Genomic DNA, 17,588 nt, shown 5'->3' with positions numbered 1-17,588 from the left:
ACTCGGTGGCTCCAGCTTAGGGGGGCTCACGAGGTTGCAGTCAATCTCTGGGCGGGGGCTGAAGTCTCTGAAGATTTGCTGTGAAAAGATGAGTGTCCAAAGGCTATTGGCAGGAAACCTTCCCTAGGACTGTAATGCTTCCCTCCATACAGTAATGGAGGAGCAGATTTGCATTTAAAATCAATTGCTCTGGCTTCCACTCAGAGCTAGGAACAAAAGGATTCAGGAAGGCATCAGTTGTTTTTGATTAGAGAGGTGCAGCCAATATACAATTTATCATTTAAGACCCCGGATAGTTAGAAAGTGACTGTAATTACAGAGGGCCTTAGTCTTTAAATTGGGCACAATTCCATAAAAGTACAAAGTAATTAAACTAGCAAAGCATTGAACTAACTCTTCTGAATTCCATAATGGCTAAATCTGAGGCCCAGAGAAGCTGAATGAGAGAACTTCCATTAAAGAGCGTCAGACTTGATAAAATTCCTCATTTCTTCATCAAGCTTTTCCACAGTGAGGTGGTTGAGATCCTCACAGCCTGTTCTTCATGTTCACAGAAAAGTGGTCTTAGGGATCTCTAAATGTCTAAGTACAGACATTTGCTGAAAACCCCAGAATTCCCAAACTGGATAACACTTAGGATAGCTCTTTTTAAAGCTTTCGTCAAACTTGATGCCTGCTTTCTTTCAACTCTTGACACAAATTTATGTCAACTATCCAGCAATAATCACAAAATCCTACATTGTGAGTGATCTTACCAGAATCTGTGCAAATGGTCCCGGCCTCGCCCTTCTTGCTTCACATCCCTAAACACCCGTCTTATTCTTTGGATACAGAAATCCACCTTTTCACTGGAAACTGGCTTTGAAGTCCACCGATATAAAATTAACGTCGTCCGAAATGGTACCCTGATGCGCACAACCACCCTGTTGCCAACGTTCAACCTCGCTCTGGGTTTCCCCAGACTAGACCATAGCCGGGATGCCCACTTTAACAACAGTTTGCTTAAGTGTAGAATCCAAACATCCTCAGGTCCTCATTTTTCTAAGTCCCTCTTCTTTACCCCATCAAGTGGGTAGAGTCACACCCTTTCCTTTGACTCTCCCTCATGTAGAACAACCAAAGAGTAGCTGCATTCCCCAGGTGGCTGCTAGTCACTTCTCCCTCTGGTTGGCACCTTGAGCTGCTCTCTCCCGCCCATCACGCACAATCACCTGTGCCTTCATTCCCCAAAGCGTGGCGGACACTAGGTTGTAGTATGTAACAAACTTTCCTGAGAACCACTTAAGGGAATGATTAGGTTGTGAAGAAAAACTTCAAATTAGATATTTGATCTCACTGCTCCTCAAATTTTTCTGCCTGTGTCCTTCCACATGGAGTATCCTGCTGATCACATCCTCACCTTCCATGTGGTCCTGGCTTATTACCAGGGTATCACACGCACACCCAGTACATGGGGGTTCCCTCTGACCCTGCCCTTGGCCCAGTCTGTGGCACCTGCACACTTTCTCCATAGGCTCCACCCAAGAGAAGCAAAATTACTTAATCTGTTCTTCCAGAGATACCAGCTGCCCAAAAGAAAAAGAGCCTTTTGCATTTTAATGCAGAGCAGTTGAGTTCCTTTGTCCTAAACTCTCCTTTCCTTAATAGGATTGGGGTAGAACAATGACACTCAAAGAGATTTCCCCAAAATTGAAATGCAGTCTTTCCTAAAGATGTTTTGCCGCCACATCTGGAACAAAGGGATCTGGGTTTTGTACCTGCTACAAGTACAAACCACAAACCAATTAATTGGCCAGGACTAGGCGGCCAGAAGGAAAGGACAGTTACCCAGAGGAGCAGAGCTAAGTCCAGACAAGCCACACTGATTGATTATAAGTGAAGGGGCTTGGACGGCTGTGCCGAAGCAGACTGGGGCAATAGCAAAGGAGCAAGGGGGCAGCCAGCACAGCCCAAAAGCCAGGCGGAGGACCCGGAACCAGAGATCTGCATTTATGGAAAATGCAGTTCAGGAACAAAGAAGGGAACGAGCTGGAAAGAAGTGCAAGTGACACCCAATGCCCTTCCAGGTTCTTCATCTCAAGCTGCCAGGAACTTCTGGTTGGTACATTTGTCCCTAAACAATGGTGACCAGCAGGGATGAAGTGGAAGAGAAACTGAGAGTGTGCCTTAAATACTGTTCAGATCACAAATTGGCAGTTACAAAATAGTCACAGGGATGTAAAATACAGCCTAGTCGATAACATAGTAATAACTATGCATGGTGTCAGGTGGGTACTAGACTTACTGAAGGATAACTTCATAAGTTATAGAAATGCACCTGAAAATACTGAATGTCATTTATAACTGAAAAAAATTTTAATTAAAAAATAAAAAATTAATTTTAAAAATACTGTACATTGCATATTTTACTTAATCCCCTATTTAGGTACACTTGATTGTTTCCATTTCTTAATCTTTTAAGAAAGGCTATGAATTTTATTTTTATTTTTTTGCTAAATTTTTCTATATATCATGTTTATTTCCTTAGGATAACTTTTTAGAAATATAATACTGAGATAAATCTCAAGTGTGAATATTTCTCTAATTTTGACATATAGTATTTAGGCACAAAATGAAATCCTAATTTTGCTGTCAATGTACTTTCCTGATGCCTGTGAGAAGTCATTCGATCATTGCCACTGTACTTTCTAGCCTATTTAATTCTTCCTCTGCTGGTGAGTTAAATAACTCATTACAGAGGAAGTTAAAGAAAATTTAGTTAGAAGGTGATGCAATGGTGGAAATTTTAGGGTTAGAACAAATGAAAGAGAACGAGTTCGAAGGGTATAAATGCAGTCACACAGCAAACAAATTATTCCTCGGATTTACTCCTGAGATAAACCTCCTCTTTAGACCATGAAGCTCAAGGTATCGTTACATTTGATGTGGCTTATTTAAATTGGTCTTCTATGTTACCTTTCCTTTCTTAATTTCCTCAGTTGCCCTCTCTTTTTAAGAGCTACCTGCTTCTACTTTTAAAATGGCATTTTACCATTTCTCATAGCCTCTGGGCTATCTAATTAACTGCATCTTTTTTTTTTTTTTAAATCAGTATTTTACCAATAATAGCCATGATTCTGTTATACAAAATTAGGAGGAAAGTGAATCATTATAAATTCATTGAATTTCAACCTCCTGGTTTTGTATATGTCAATTACAGCATTGCCAGATTGCATTTCTAATTATATTTACTATCCTTAGTTCCCTGGAGAAGATAAACTTTTTGTGGCAGAAACTGTAACCTCTTGGTTTGGTATTCTAGAGAGATTAGCAAAGTGCCAGACATATAGCAGGAATTTGTGAAATATTTATTAAATGACTTCATATTTTGCCTTAATTTATACATTAATCATAATGTTTTACTAAAAAGAGATATAAATGCCAGGAGGAAGTCAAGAAGATCAAAATAATACTTTAGAAATAGATGGGGCTACAGACAGCCGAGCGCTGTGCGCTCATTTCCTCATTCCCTTCCTTGAGGCGCAGAAAGAGGTCACTTGTTCTTCACACATGGAGTGGCGTTCAGGACCCGTCAGGGGGTCCCCATACTTCTCCCACACTTGTTATGAAAGCCCAGCTTTCATAAGTCACTAGCACTATGGGGTCGTGTGGACGGACACCAGGATCACCTTCTAGTCTCCATGTCTGCGCCCTGCTGCCCCATGCTCCCAGGCCCACACACCTCCCCACAGTCTAACCCTGCAGGCCGGGTCTAACCCTGCAGCGATGAACAACCAGTCACGAAATGCTCTCATCTGTGGGAATTGTGAGGGTGGGAAGAGAGGTTGAAAGGAGGCAATTTTACTTAGAACAAGGAGTCCAACCAGTGCTAGAAACCCTAAGTTTTACTTGGCAATCATCAAACCAGTGTCTCATCCTTCCACCCCTTTGCCCCTAAATACATTTACCCAGATTTTTAGCGCCATGAAAATCAAAGTCATTGTTATTCTCCATTTTACTCAGAAACTTCTTTGCCAGCGCCTTTTCTCCCAGTGTTCTTCTCTCTGATCCCAGATGATTCACCTTTCTACCAAAGCTTCAGAGACATAAAGAGTAGCCCATTCTTTTGAAAGTTACAGGGTTTTCCTGACTTGCTCCTCTGGAGACTGCAACTGTGGGACTAGTCAGTGGCCAGCTCAGAGGACTTTCACCTGGGCACTGGTTCCATTTCTTATCTCTGCCTGGGCACTGAGTTTAGCATCAGAGCATCTCAGACACTTCATTCAGACCCTCTAATCCAATAGTCCCTCGCCCTATAGCTAACACTTTAAAATGATGTATCTGATTGTTAGACAAAGTAAGTAGCACAATAACGTAATAATCAGAGCAGAAAAGGAAAGCAACCCAACATTTACTAAGTGGTACTAAGTGCTAAGTATATAGTGAAACACAATTTAGGAGTGGATGTTTTTAACTGTACATAATAAAGTTCTCTTGTAAGACATACTAAAGACAAAATAATTGTCTGTGCATTGAAGAACTTGATATTTAAAGGAATTGCATGGTATTCTGCTGCTTATAAAATGCAAATAGCCTCACAGGTTTTTATTCGGTGGTTTGTGGGTTAGGAGCTGAATGGTCTTCTCCACTAGGATGACCACGCATACTTCCCATTCGACAAGTTCACAGTGCATCCATTACCGTTGCCCCAAACTCTGCCCCTCGTCCTGTGTTCCCTCTCTTGGTAAATGGCACTACTGTCGCCACATCTGGAACCGGTGCCACTGCAGCAGTCTCTTGTCTGCCCATCTCAAATTCCTTCTCTACACGGCTGCTTACAGAGATCGTGGCAAAACACAGTTCTGATCACACCCCTACCTTTCTTAAGACAGCACTGTGGCTCCCCACTGACTCCACCGTAGCCCGCGAATCCATTCTCTCTTCCTCCTCTGTCCCCTGCATGCAGCTCTACAGCTGGAGTTTGCCGAATTCCCTGCACTCCTCACTCCTCCAAACCTTGGCCCACACTGCTACCCTTGCCTTTCACCTCCATCCTCATCTCAGGCACCTTCGTCCGGCTGAATCCCCTAAGTTTTCATAACCAGCTCAGGTATCAACATCCCCAGGTACTCTCCACCAACAGAAAAAGCAGGCAGTGGTTCTCCAGGATACTTTTAAATTTTCTAGCAGCTATGTTTTAAAAAGAAGAAACTAATTAAATTAATTATAATAATATATTTTATTTAACTAATTTATCCCAAATATTATCATTTCAGTATGTAATCAAGATGTCACAACTATTCATATGCTCTATATTCCTTTTTGCCTACCCATCTTCAAAATCCAGTGTTTATTTTACTCCTGTAATATGTCTCAGTTTGGACTAGTCGCATTTCAGATACTCAAGAGCGTATATGGAGAGTAGCTACCACGTGGGCCATGAAAGCACTAGAGAACTGGAGGATCACCTGGACATCTTCATGAAAGCATAGAATCCTGTGCCATAACTCCAACGCTTCTAATGCTGGGAGCGCTAATTCTCAGAGTCTGGAGTGGGGACCACAGACATTAATTTTCACAAGAACTCCAAGTGTTTCTGATGTACGTGTTCATCAGACCACACTTTAAGAAACAGGCTTAATAGCTGTGCATCAATTTTGGAGTTAGACCCACAGGGGTTTCTGTCCTAATTCCATCATTTAAAAGTTGTGTAATTTAGTGACTTGGTCTTTCTAGGTCTCGGTCTCCTCACCTCCAAAGTGAGACTCATAATAAATACCTACCCAGAGACTTGTGGGTATTGAATGGATACTGTATTTTGAAAGGTCAGCACATTACCTGGCACATACTTAATATGGCACTTACCAGCGGTCTGAATACCCTGTGCTTTATGGGCGAGACGTCCCTCTCATCCTTCCCCAGTGACTCTACTTCTCTCTACTGTCACCTTCGCCATCCTCCATGGTCATCATCTGCTAGCTAGCCTTTGCCTCAGTTTGACTGAGGACAGAAACAGGCTGTCGTGCATTTCCACACCCTTTTTTCTTACACTTGGTAGGTGCTCGGTACACATCATTTTTTAGCAATTGAACTTAATTTGATTGGCCAGGCTCCCTCTAGCAAACGCTTCACATAAAAGTACGTCTAGTTCTCACATGTAAAAGAAGCATGCAAATACAAAGTGAGCGTAGCACTGCTTAACACTCTTTCCTTTAAAGTCTGTCACAGAAAGCTTTGCCCAAGTGATCCACGGCTTGAAAGTGGGACACCTGACGGATCGTGTCATTCAGAGGAGCAAGAGGATGATTCTGGATACTCTGGGCGTTGGATTCCTGGGAACCAGTACAGAAGTGTTTCACAAAGCCAGTGAATATAGTAAAGTAAGAAGCTCAATGTCTCCTTTAGAGATAAAACCAAGCGTGCACACATACCTGCTCATGAGTGTACCCCTGAGTGTACCCAGAGCTGTGTGTGTGTTCTGCGACCCTGCTCTTTGTTTTAGGGATACTACTTGGTGTACATAGCATTGGTGTATATAGTTTTACGCTTTTCAATGCTTTGCTATCTGAGTTTTAGTATTCATTCACATCCTTTACTAAGTCACTGTCTTAAGACTGATTTTAAGACTAGTCTTAACACTAGTAATATCTCATGGTTTATTACTATTATGACTGAAAACACTTTTTACCTGAGAGTTTTAGAAGCAATAGCATGTACCCCAGACAATTCGTTCATGCAAAGACTTTGAGAGTCTCTGGAGAAAAGGTTGGGCTGGCACTCTGAGCAGACAGTGAGTGTGTATGTGGGAGATGTAGCATCCATTCGCCAGAAAATGTGCTTGGTATAAATGGTTAGTCCACCGTCCCGAGTACTTACACACAAGGAATAAATAAGAGTAAGTTCAGACTCTACCCCCTGGATCGTGGTCTGGGATCGATTGACAGCATCTCTTCTCACATCCACGGAGAAAGTTGTATATTCTTCTACAAGGAAGAGAAGAATTCAATGATTAGGCCTTCAATGTAGGACCAAAGTTTCAGATAAGGACTATTCATGTAATGCCTCCAAAGATGAAGAATGACTCTTGAAATGCTGTGCTGTGCTCACGCTCTGTATCACTGATCTTCTTCTGTTCCAGATCTACAATTCCAATACCTACAGCACTGTTTGGGGCCGACCAGAGCTCAGGCTGCCGCCGACATATGCTGCCTTTGTTAACGGTGTGGCTGTAAGGAGGTTTTCATGTCTTTTCAACTGATAGACAGACGATCACAATAATTTTCAGAGCCAGGACATATCTTAGAAATTGCCCAATTTCCATATTTTACTGATGACATCGCTGGGATTTAAAGAGGCCTGCTCTCTCTCCTATGTAGTAATTTCAGTTTTCATGTTTTAATAGTAAATTGGTGCTTTCCAAACAAATTGTGAAGTAGAAGAAATAAGATAGAAGGATTTAGATAAAAACTCCCCCAAGGTATCCCAACTCTAAGCTCTGAATATATATAGCAAAAAATATAAAACCCAATTTCCAGACTCAATTCTTTTTGTTGTGGTCAGTACCACTTTCTATCCAGTAACCAACCAACCATTCATTCATTCATTCATTCATTCTATGAATATTTATTCAGAAAGAAATGATGTCTATATAGGATGATTATATTTTTTGAACCAAATAGGATTTATTGTCTGACAGATAATTTTATGCTTTATGCTTTATGCTTTTTTGTTTTCAAGGGCAGTCTACAAGATATAATTTGTACATGAATGTGTTGGGATTTCTGAGATATTTTCCTGGTTTGGGGGGACAGTGGCTCAGAATATTGAAAGTCAAACCCAATGATGCATCCAGGAGTAAATGTCCAGTAAGCAGTGAGAAACACACAAGCCACATCCAATAGACATAAAAATCTATTTTTAAATGAACTTCTGGTTATTACTATTTCATATAAGAAAAAAGCAAATGGCTGGAATAAAGAGGAAGAAAACCTTATAGCAGAAAATAATGATTTTAAAATATAGCTTAGTATATAATCTAGGTTCAAAAGTTCTTACAACTTCTCCATATGTTTAAAATTATTTCATAATAAAAAGATACAAGAATAAATGGTCTGATGATACTAAATGATACTAAAGTTTTAGTGCAACTTGTTTTAAGGGTGGGGGATGAAGGAGGGAGGGAGGAGCAGCCACCTAATTCCACAGCTTTGTTTATAAAGGGAACATAGATCTTTTCAGGGGCTGTGGCAGAGAGCTCTGGCCACCTGGGTAAGACCCAAACTCCTTGGGGCTCACAGCTGCCCCGCAAGGTCCTGCCTGATCTGGGTGGTGGACAGTGTGTCCAGTGCCTAGACATGTGATTAAGAATCATAGCCATTTCATAGGTTTTATTTTCAGAGATTCAAATCTAAAAATATCATATCAAACAAGCTTGTTACTAAACACTTACTGGTCCAAAAGCCATTTCATTCAGGGAAATATATTTTGGTTTTTGGTTATTGTTTGTGTCTGTTTATGTAGATTCACTCAATGGATTTTGATGACACATGGCACCCTGCCACCCACCCTTCTGGAGCTGTCCTTCCTGTCCTCATGGCTTTATCAGAAGCTCTGCCTCCAAGTCCAAAGTTTTCTGGCCTGGACCTGCTGCTGGCTTTCAATGTTGGGATTGAAGTGCAAGGCCGATTAATGAATTTCTCCAAGGAAGCCAATAACATACCAAAAAGGTATGGGAAATATTTGCCCCATGGAGAGAGAGCCATATTCCCTTTCATCTGTCAATTGTTATCTCTGTAGAGCTTTTGGATGTAAAGGTTGGCTCAGTTGAAGATGTTAATATTAGTGCCAGCAGATAAGTCAATTCACCAGTCATATATTAAACTGTGTGCCCATATACAGAGCATAACTTCAGAAGTTCCCGTGAAAAATCGTTGGATTTAGAGAATCAAGCAAACAAGACTGTGAAATAAATTGAGGCTCCTCATCCCAGGTGACTCAGGTCATTCTAGTATGCGTGGGAACTCTAGACAGTCCTGATCCCATCAAAGCAGAATCTACTTTGTTTTTGTTACGATTCTTCGGACTAATAAGAACATTCAGAATATCCCAAATCTGACTGTTAAAAAATGGTGACATGTTGGCTTTATTATATGGTTCAATCTACTATTTATTTTGCTACTTGATCCCGCTTATTAGGAAAGGAGTAAATTGGAATATTGAGTGAATTTTCACAGTTTCTACAAGGCCCTCAATTTTTATAGTTATTTAAATGGACTTTCAGCAATCAACAACTTTTACCTTTCTCCAATATTGTAACAATTTCATTTATGAAGAATTTACTACATTTCGGGCACTGTTGTAAGCATGTGAATTCATTCGAAACTCACAAAACTATGAGGTAGATACCATTATAATTGCCATTTTATGTAAGAAAAAAACACGTACAGAGAAGTCGAATAACTTTCCCCAGATCACTCAGCCAATAGGCAGAAGGGCTGAGATTTGACTCCATTCTCTAAACTCCTGATCACTACGCTACATTGCCTCTTGATGGTTAAGGTTTGTAAACCTTCAACTTTTTGCTATTTTCGCCTTTCAGATTCCATCCCCCCTCAGTGGTCGGAACTTTGGGTAGTGCTGCTGCTGCATCCAAGATTTTAGGGCTCAGCATGACCAAGTGCCAAGAGGCTCTGGCCGTTGCTGTGTCTCATGCGGGAGCACCCATGGCAAATGCTGCCACTCAGACTAAGCCTCTTCATGTCGGCAACGCTGCCCGGCATGGAATGGAAGCTGCTTTTCTGGCGATGCTGGGTCTCCAAGGCAATAAGCAGGTCTTGGACATGCAGGCAGGGTTTGGGGCCTTCTATGCCAACTACTCTCCCAAAGTCCTTCCAAACCTAAATTCCTACACTTGGCTGCTGGACCAGCAGGATGTGGCCTTCAAGCGTTTCCCTGCACATCTGGCTACCCACTGGGTGGCAGATGCAGCTGCATCTGTGAGAAAGCGCCTTGTAACAGACGGAGTCCTGCTTCCCATTGACCGGATCGAAAGAATTGTGCTCAGAATTCCAGATGTCCAGTATGTAAACCGGCCCTTCCCAGACTCGGAGCATGAAGCCCGTCACTCCTTCCAGTACGTGGCCTGTGCCATGCTACTCGATGGTAACATCACTGTCCCATCATTCCACACATGCCAGATCAACAGGCCACAGATGAGAGAGTTGCTCAGTAAGGTGGAGACTGAGCATCCTCAGGACAACCTCCCAAACTTCAACACACTATACTGTGAGATAAGTGTCACCCTCAAGGACGGCATCACCTTCACTGAGTGCTGCGATACCTTCTATGGTCACTGGAGGAAGCCACTGAGCCAGAAAGACCTACTGGAGAAGTTCAGAGCCAATGCCTCCAAAACGCTGTCCTGCGACACAGTAGAAAGACTCATCGAGATGGTAGAGACCCTGGAAGACCTAGAGGACTGTTCTTTGTTAACCGCGCTTCTGAAAGGACACTCTCCACTGGACATGGTTTCAGAATCGGCCCAGCATTTAACAGTCCCAGCATAAAATCTCTCCTGAGGTTCTCTGCCATATAAAAGACTATATATGGGGAAATTTAGTGTTTTGCTTTACAGAGCAAGTCTGTTCTTGGTCTGCCCAGGAATAAATGCAGCATGATGCAGAAAATCTAGACACAGAACTGGAGATACATGGAAGGAGTCTTGTCCTGTAACTTTGAAAGGCTTTTCCAATTTCTTATAGCAAGATAATATACATGCAAGAAACACAGAGAAATTGATTGTATAAGTATTCGTATGGCTGAAATTCAAGTCCTTGATGATTTGCCTATAAACTTAATCTTTACAGAGAAATCTAATGAACTTCATGAACCTCAAGACATGAGAGAAATTTGAACCCGTACATATATTTGCTGACAGTGGAAAAGGGCTCTGATCTGTTGCACCACCAACAGACTTCTTAGACCATCTCCACAGGGCTATTGGCTTTAAATATAAGAGCTTAATGAGTTCAAATCCTGCCTCCGCCATTAACCAGATGTAACCTCAGACACGTTACTGGGTATCCTTCTGCTTCGGTTTCTCTATTTGTAAAGCAGAAATATAAAGCAGTCTAAAAAATAAAGCACTTTGCCCCTAGAAGCCATGTTCTTAACCACTATGTCACCTTTCATTACAACAAAACTTTTTTGAGAAGTACATAATACATAAAGAGCCTGAGATATAATGAAAAATGATAGCAAAAAAGTATATATATATAATTAAATACTGACTATAAAAAATTAAAATGTCTTAGGGGGTTAAAAATTGCAGGGAATTATTATAATTAATTTGTCCTAAATTCTTTGCATCATTCAAGAAAAGGGCACAACTATTAACTCTAGACTTTGATTTGTAAGTATGCATGTTGACATTCCTAGAGTAATCATTACAAAAAAAAGTGTTAGAATTATCACTTCTAGGTTAATAGAGGCAGAAATATGAATTTAGGAAAAAAATAATCTGTAGAAAGGCAAGAAAGGAGGGGGGAAAGATACATTAAAAAGGCAGGACATAAACGATAGAAAAAAGTTTAAATATTTATAATTTTTAAACATAATTTTTAAATATTTATATATTTGTAATTACAAAAAGAGTAAATGCACTCAATGCTCCAGTTAAAAGGACAAGACTATGAACTCATTTTAAAAAATGTTTCATAGCTTTCTTAACATCTACTTTACATATCATTAATTAATCCATTTTAAGTGTAGATTTCAATGAATCTCAGTAAATTTATGGTTGTGCAAACATCACCACAATCCAGTTTTGTACTTCTGTCACTCTAAAAGTTTCTTTATGACTGCTTGCAATCAATCTCCACTCCCACCTCCAGCCTGCAGCAACCAATGATTTGCTTTCTATCTCTACAGTTGTATCTTTTCCAGACATTTGATATAGTAAATGGAATCACACAATACGTAGTCTTATGTGTCTGGCTCTTTCACTTAGCATAATAAAAGTTTTCCACAAACATAGCAGTACTTTCTTTTAATTGCTAAGTAGCATTCCCTTGTATAGATGTACCGCATTTGCTTACCTATTCATTAGTTAATGAATAGTTAGATTGTTTCCAGCTTAAAGTTATTATGAATAATGCTTATATGAACATTCACATACATATATTTCTGCGGGCATATCTTTCCATTTCTCTTGGGTAGACACCTAGGAGTAGGAATGCTGGGTCATTTGGTAAGTACAAGTCTAGGTTATAAAAAACTGTTTTCCAAAGTAGGTTTATCATGTCACATTTCCACCAACAATATCTAAGAGTTCTACTTTCTCCTTATCCTCACAACCCTTTGAATTGCCATTCTTTTTCATTTTAGCCAGTTTAGTGATGGTGTAATGATACCTCATAGTGGTTTTCATTAGCTTTTCCCTAATGACTAATTCTTGCCCATTTTTGCCAATTATTTTAATTAGGTTATTTACCGTTGAGTTGTAAAAGTTCTTTATACATTTTAGGTATAAGTTCTTTATAAGATAAATGTTTTTGAAAAACTCTATCCCAGTCTGTGACGTGTTTTTCCATGTTTCTAATGGTCTCTTTTGAAGAGAGTTGTTTTAAAAATTTTGATCAAGTCCATTTTACCATTTGAATAAGAATTATTGTTCCTGCTTTTGGTATCATCAGAAGACACTTAAAAAACAATCCAGTTATATACTTGTTAAACAATGGAGAGGTTCAGGCTATAATAAAGAACAAGAAGCATTTATATGAGCAAAAGGATTGTAATCCAAAAGACACAGATTCCGGAAGCAACCACACTGTGCTCTGTGAAGAACAAAGAAGGCAGGGTTTATAAAGATTTTTTAAAAATCACAAACTGTAATTCTTTCATGCAAAGGAAGGATTGCTGCTAGGTTAACGGCGATTGGTTAGTTCCAATATGAAAATGAGAGAGGTGAAAACTCGGGGGAAGGAAACAAAGTCCATATGTGTCCACACAGCAGTCGTTCCAGGATGTTTATGGCTCCAGGACGTTTTAAGGTGAGTGTAGCAACAGGTTTAACAACTTAATAGCTCTGAGACCTGAGGCACAAGACCCATAGGCTGCAGAGACCCCACTTCCTTAATAGCTTCCTGACTCTAAGTTAAGTAACTCTCTTATCAATATTTAATCTACTTTATTTTCTCCATTATCAAATATTTTATTCAGAACACATAGGATGCAGAAAACTTGAAAGTAACAAGATGGGAGAAAATGTGTATGGACTATTAACAAAAGAAAGCTGGAATAAATAAATGTTAACATTAGACCAAAAAAAAAAATCAAGCAAAAAGCATTACTAGAAATAAAAATAATAATATTGATAAAAAGTTCAAATCAGTAGGTAACTAAAATAATTCTTAATTTACATGCATCTAAAAAATATTGAACAGCAAGGAGAAATTGATAAATCTAACACCATACTGAGGAAATTTTAACATTTTTCTCTTAGTAACTGATATTTCAAGGAAACCGAAAATAGACTATATGAGATTTAAACATAATTAACATGCTTTAGCTAGTGGACATATAGAGAATTCTGCACCCAACAACTAGAGAATTCACAATCTTTTAAAAATCTCATAGAACTTTAAAAAAGATGAACCATATATTGAGCCATAAAGCAAAACCCAGCAACTTTTCAAAGGACTGGATCATACAGATTATTTTCTCTAATCACAGTGTAATTAAGTTAACTCAAAATGAAAAAGATAATTAGAAAAGCTTGAAGTGTTTGGAAATAAATGTTCCTCTAAATAACTCTTAGGTCACAAAAGAAATTATAATGTAAATTATAAGATGTTTAGAACTAACCAATAACAAAAATATCATATATCAAAATATGTAGAATGCAGCAAAAGCAGTACTTAGAAATGTGTAGAATTTTCTGTTGCTGGTTCTATATTACTTGGATTATGCTACTCCATTGGATGTTAACTGATGAATTTGTTTGAACACAGCTGATAAAAAGAGAAGATAGAAGAGATGGTTTCTACTGTGGCCTTGAAATAAAATTTAATTATTACCCTGTCTTGATACATTTCAGAAGTTTCTAAGGGCAAGATCTGAGGGTCATTAATATCCTCAGATAACCCCTGTTAAAAACAAGACACCAGGCCCCAAATGGAGTCACTTATGCTAAGGCCCATAGCACCAAACCAAGACTTCATTACAGTTTCAGCTCTCTCAGAAATGGAACCTTCAGCCAGTCAATCAGGAATCCTACAATCAGCACTAGTTGGGTCGTCTGCCTGAGAGGCCCCTGTCATTCCCTAAAAGAAAGTAACTTTGCAATAACCAATCCACTTTTTTGCCTAGTATCACTTTTGTCTCTGCTCCCTTCTGCCCCTAGAAGTCTTTTTCTGCACAGCATTTTAAATTTCCTTTCTGTCTGCTAGATTGGATGCTGCCCAATTCAGACTGATTTTTGTTCAAACTCTTAAAATATTTAACATGCCTCAGTTTACCTTTTAACAGCCCTGATGGATGTGTCAAACCAACAGCAGTGTCAAAGAGACAACCACACTCAGGGTGACCTTGATGCTGGTTTGTGCCCACTGAGTTAACTGAAGGCAGGAGAAAATGAGGGAATGTGGCTCTGTGGAGAGAGCGTCCACGTCCTCCTCGCTGGCAGCCCTGCACACTGTCCGCCCCCACAGCACCACATACAAAAAACAGAGGGGAAAAAGAGGGAGGAGGGAACGGGAAGAGAGAGAGAGAGAAAGAGAAATTGTCTCCCCACATTCCTTTCTAGATGGTTCTCTTTTATGAGGGTCAAAAGCTAGGGCGTTTTTGAGCCACAGTGCTAGCGGGGACCTTTTGTTGGAAAGGGAGAGTTAAGGCTGAGCTCACTGTCTCTTCCTTCCAAGAGCCTCAAGGACAAGAACTGCTTGTGAGCTACCTGGCCCTGAGAAAGCCCGAGACTGGGGGGGAGGGGGGGGCTTCCGCAGCTCTGATCTGATGTCCGGACACTGAGGCAAGTGCTTGCTCTTACCTTTCATTCCCTAGGAGGAGCAACAAAAGATGCTACTCGGCCTGCTCTTAGTGCTGTAGGCCCTATGCGTAGGCAAAGAAGTACTCGACATGGAGTTGGCCAGACCACCAGGGGGAAAACCCCACCGTGAGACTGGAACGAGCCTCCAGCTCACAGCTCACAGAGGGAAATTTGTTCCAGCTCCCCCTCTGTGTTTCTGCATCCTCGGCACACATCCTGGGCCCTGAGTCAACTGACTCAGTCACCAGACACACCTTGCCAGCTCTGAGGAGCCCTACAGTTGGCTACTGTATATACTTTGGGGATCTCCAAGACCATGCACACTTTCAGGTATTCACGGCTAAGGTTTTTTGTAGTTAAAGTATACACAACAGGATCAATGAGAGAAAAAGACATAGCAGTGTGTGAAGAAATCCGGGCATAGGCTTTCGAGGCTCTCTCCCTCCAGTGAGGAGACACACGAATGCTCCTTTCTTTAGCGGTAAAAAATTCAGTAAAGTGTATGTAATGTCTCTGCCCTGGGAAGAGACTTAGCACCCAAGGTTTTATTAGTGGCTGGTCAGGGAGGCTCCCTCCGCCCAGCAACAGTCCTAATTCCAGACTCAACTCAAAGAAGGAAAGCAGGTACTCGGCATGATCTGCATTGTTTGCAATCTAGCCACTTTTATAAGTTAAGGAGTTGGTCAAGCGCCAAGTTCTCAGACTCCATCCAAGGACTGACCTTATACACAGGCCCTAATAAAAACAGGAGCCTCTGGCTTATTGTTATCTCTTTTCTGCTCAACTTTTCCCATCCTGAGACGTCTTCCTTTCCTGTTTGTAGGGCGTTGTAAAGTAAAAAAATGATACCGAAAAAGATTGGACTTTGCCTCCACTTTAGAAATTGTCTCTGCTCTGTAGCACTTAAAGTCTGTTTTATCATAATATTAACTAAAACTGACACCCCAGCAGGCCTAGAGATGTCATAGATCAAAAGGCTATGATTTTAACTGCAGCACTTAAAATGAGAATGTGTGAGGTTAAAGGGAATTTTTATATATTATATTTTGTAACAATTTTACTTGGAATCCTTTATCTAAAAATAACGTCACAGACAGATAAGGCCCCTATGATATCTAGGACTACCTTAAGGTCTGTGATAGCCTATGTGGGGAATACTGAGTAAATAGTGGGCATTCATTCAATTCATTCAATTCAACAAGTGTGGATTAAGGGCCAACGGGTGCCCAAGGCTGTCTTTGGTGCAGGCAACAGAGCAGTGAATAAAATAAGCAAAAATCTCTTATGATCGAAGCCGAACTTAGGATCTAATGTAAGAGACAGCAAAGTAAGCAAACAGGACAAGGCAAGTGCTCTGTGCCTGTCGCAGGCCAGCTGTGCTTCTGCCATTCCTCCCCTGGTGGGAATGAGAGCTTCGGAGGCTGAGTTGGGTTCCAGGAGCAGGGTCCAGGGCCTGTGAGCCTTCCTTAAGTGGAATTAATAGCTTGTGGTTCTGGTCCATAATATAAACTGTGACGACAAGAGACTTGTGGCACGATAGGAATGCTGCTTCCTTGTCAATTCTGGAGGACTTTCCTACACAGAGCAAAGCTATAGGGAACTGAAGGTAGGGAGCGAAGTCACAAGAGACACCGCTTTTCCTTCCAGCAGAGGAGCGCACGTGCGTGCATGCACACGTATGTGTTCTCTTCCTACCAATGAAAAATCCATCGGCAACACCAAAGTCCTTTTACCACTCGTTAGTGAAAGTGGTCCACTTTTCCTCTCTTCCTCTACTCTGCATCAACAAAAATAGGAATAGGAACAGTTCACAGAAAGTGATAATTCAAAAGAGATCGAAAGCAGTGGTTCAGAAGTAACTACTCCAGCTCCTGGACCCATATCCCTCTGGGTACCCAGCAGTCGATGGCTATATATAACCCATCAAAAGAATTTATGATGCATAGTAGCAAAAAAAAAAGTGCCATCGCTTTATCTGAATCAAAGAGCAGAATAAATACCTTCTCAGAAATAATAAAAATTAGTCTAGTCATCTAGCTCTGCTGTTAATGGAGAAATCAACAGATATCATCATCTCTCTTTAAAAATGCTCCCTTTTTGTTGTAGTTATTATTAAAAACAGGCCAACCCACCCCAGTTACAGTTGGTTCCCACGTAGGAGTGAACCTCAAGGTTCAGGAAAAAAAGCCTTTGGAACATCCCAGTGCCCATCTGTTCAGAACACGGCATGAGGGTGTTACTTCTGGCTTTAAAAAGTGGAAAATAAAAATGACAGTGTGCTTGTGTAGAAGCCATGTATGTCTGAATAATCCGATAATAGTTATTTCATCCTTGAGTCAAGATCACGTTGACAGTATGTACCAAGTGATAGAGTATGTAATTCATTTGGGTGGAGCTAATGTATTTTTACTTGAACAGTTGCTTCCAAATATCATAATTAATGCATATTTTTAGAATACATTATAAAACACCCCCCACCACTTTTCCTATCAAAAATTTCACGTGGGGAAAAAAAAAAAATTCGCGCAGAGGGGCCACGCCATGAAAGTGCCTCATTTTGTTGGCG

The 17,588-nt window shown here is 40.5% G+C and overlaps 2 protein-coding genes across 2 annotated transcripts in view; one reads left to right on the top strand and one right to left on the bottom strand.

The window, feature by feature from the left end:
* LOC107513079 (glutamine amidotransferase-like class 1 domain-containing protein 3A, mitochondrial) overlaps window positions 1–17,588 on the bottom strand; it is a 49,848-nt gene that overhangs the window by 27,604 nt on the left and 4,656 nt on the right. The window contains exon 4 of the mRNA XM_016149349.2: window positions 6,856–6,962. The gene's annotated coding sequence lies outside the window, so the exon portion shown is untranslated. The remainder of the gene's footprint in view (window positions 1–6,855; window positions 6,963–17,588) is intronic.
* Window positions 2,821–11,227, top strand: ACOD1 (aconitate decarboxylase 1). Its single transcript, XM_016149347.2, has 5 exons — window positions 2,821–2,907; window positions 6,198–6,359; window positions 7,118–7,207; window positions 8,500–8,705; window positions 9,578–11,227. Exons 1-5 carry the CDS (start codon window positions 2,896–2,898, stop codon window positions 10,542–10,544), a joined length of 1,437 nt encoding a protein of 478 aa, XP_016004833.2. The 5' UTR covers window positions 2,821–2,895; the 3' UTR covers window positions 10,545–11,227.

Source organism: Rousettus aegyptiacus, unplaced genomic scaffold (assembly GCF_014176215.1).
Source record: "Rousettus aegyptiacus isolate mRouAeg1 unplaced genomic scaffold, mRouAeg1.p scaffold_m13_p_11, whole genome shotgun sequence".
Classification (NCBI taxonomy): Eukaryota; Metazoa; Chordata; class Mammalia; order Chiroptera; family Pteropodidae; genus Rousettus; species Rousettus aegyptiacus.
This window is presented reverse-complemented; position numbering and strand designations above follow the sequence as displayed.

Excerpts from the sequence above, each read along its gene's own strand:
- ACOD1 (XM_016149347.2), top strand. Across the intron at positions 6,360-7,117 it reads AAGCCAGTGAATATAGTAAA|ATCTACAATTCCAATACCTA; the intron begins GTAAGAAGCTCA and ends CTTCTGTTCCAG. Across the intron at positions 7,208-8,499 it reads CCTTTGTTAACGGTGTGGCT|ATTCACTCAATGGATTTTGA; the intron begins GTAAGGAGGTTT and ends CTGTTTATGTAG.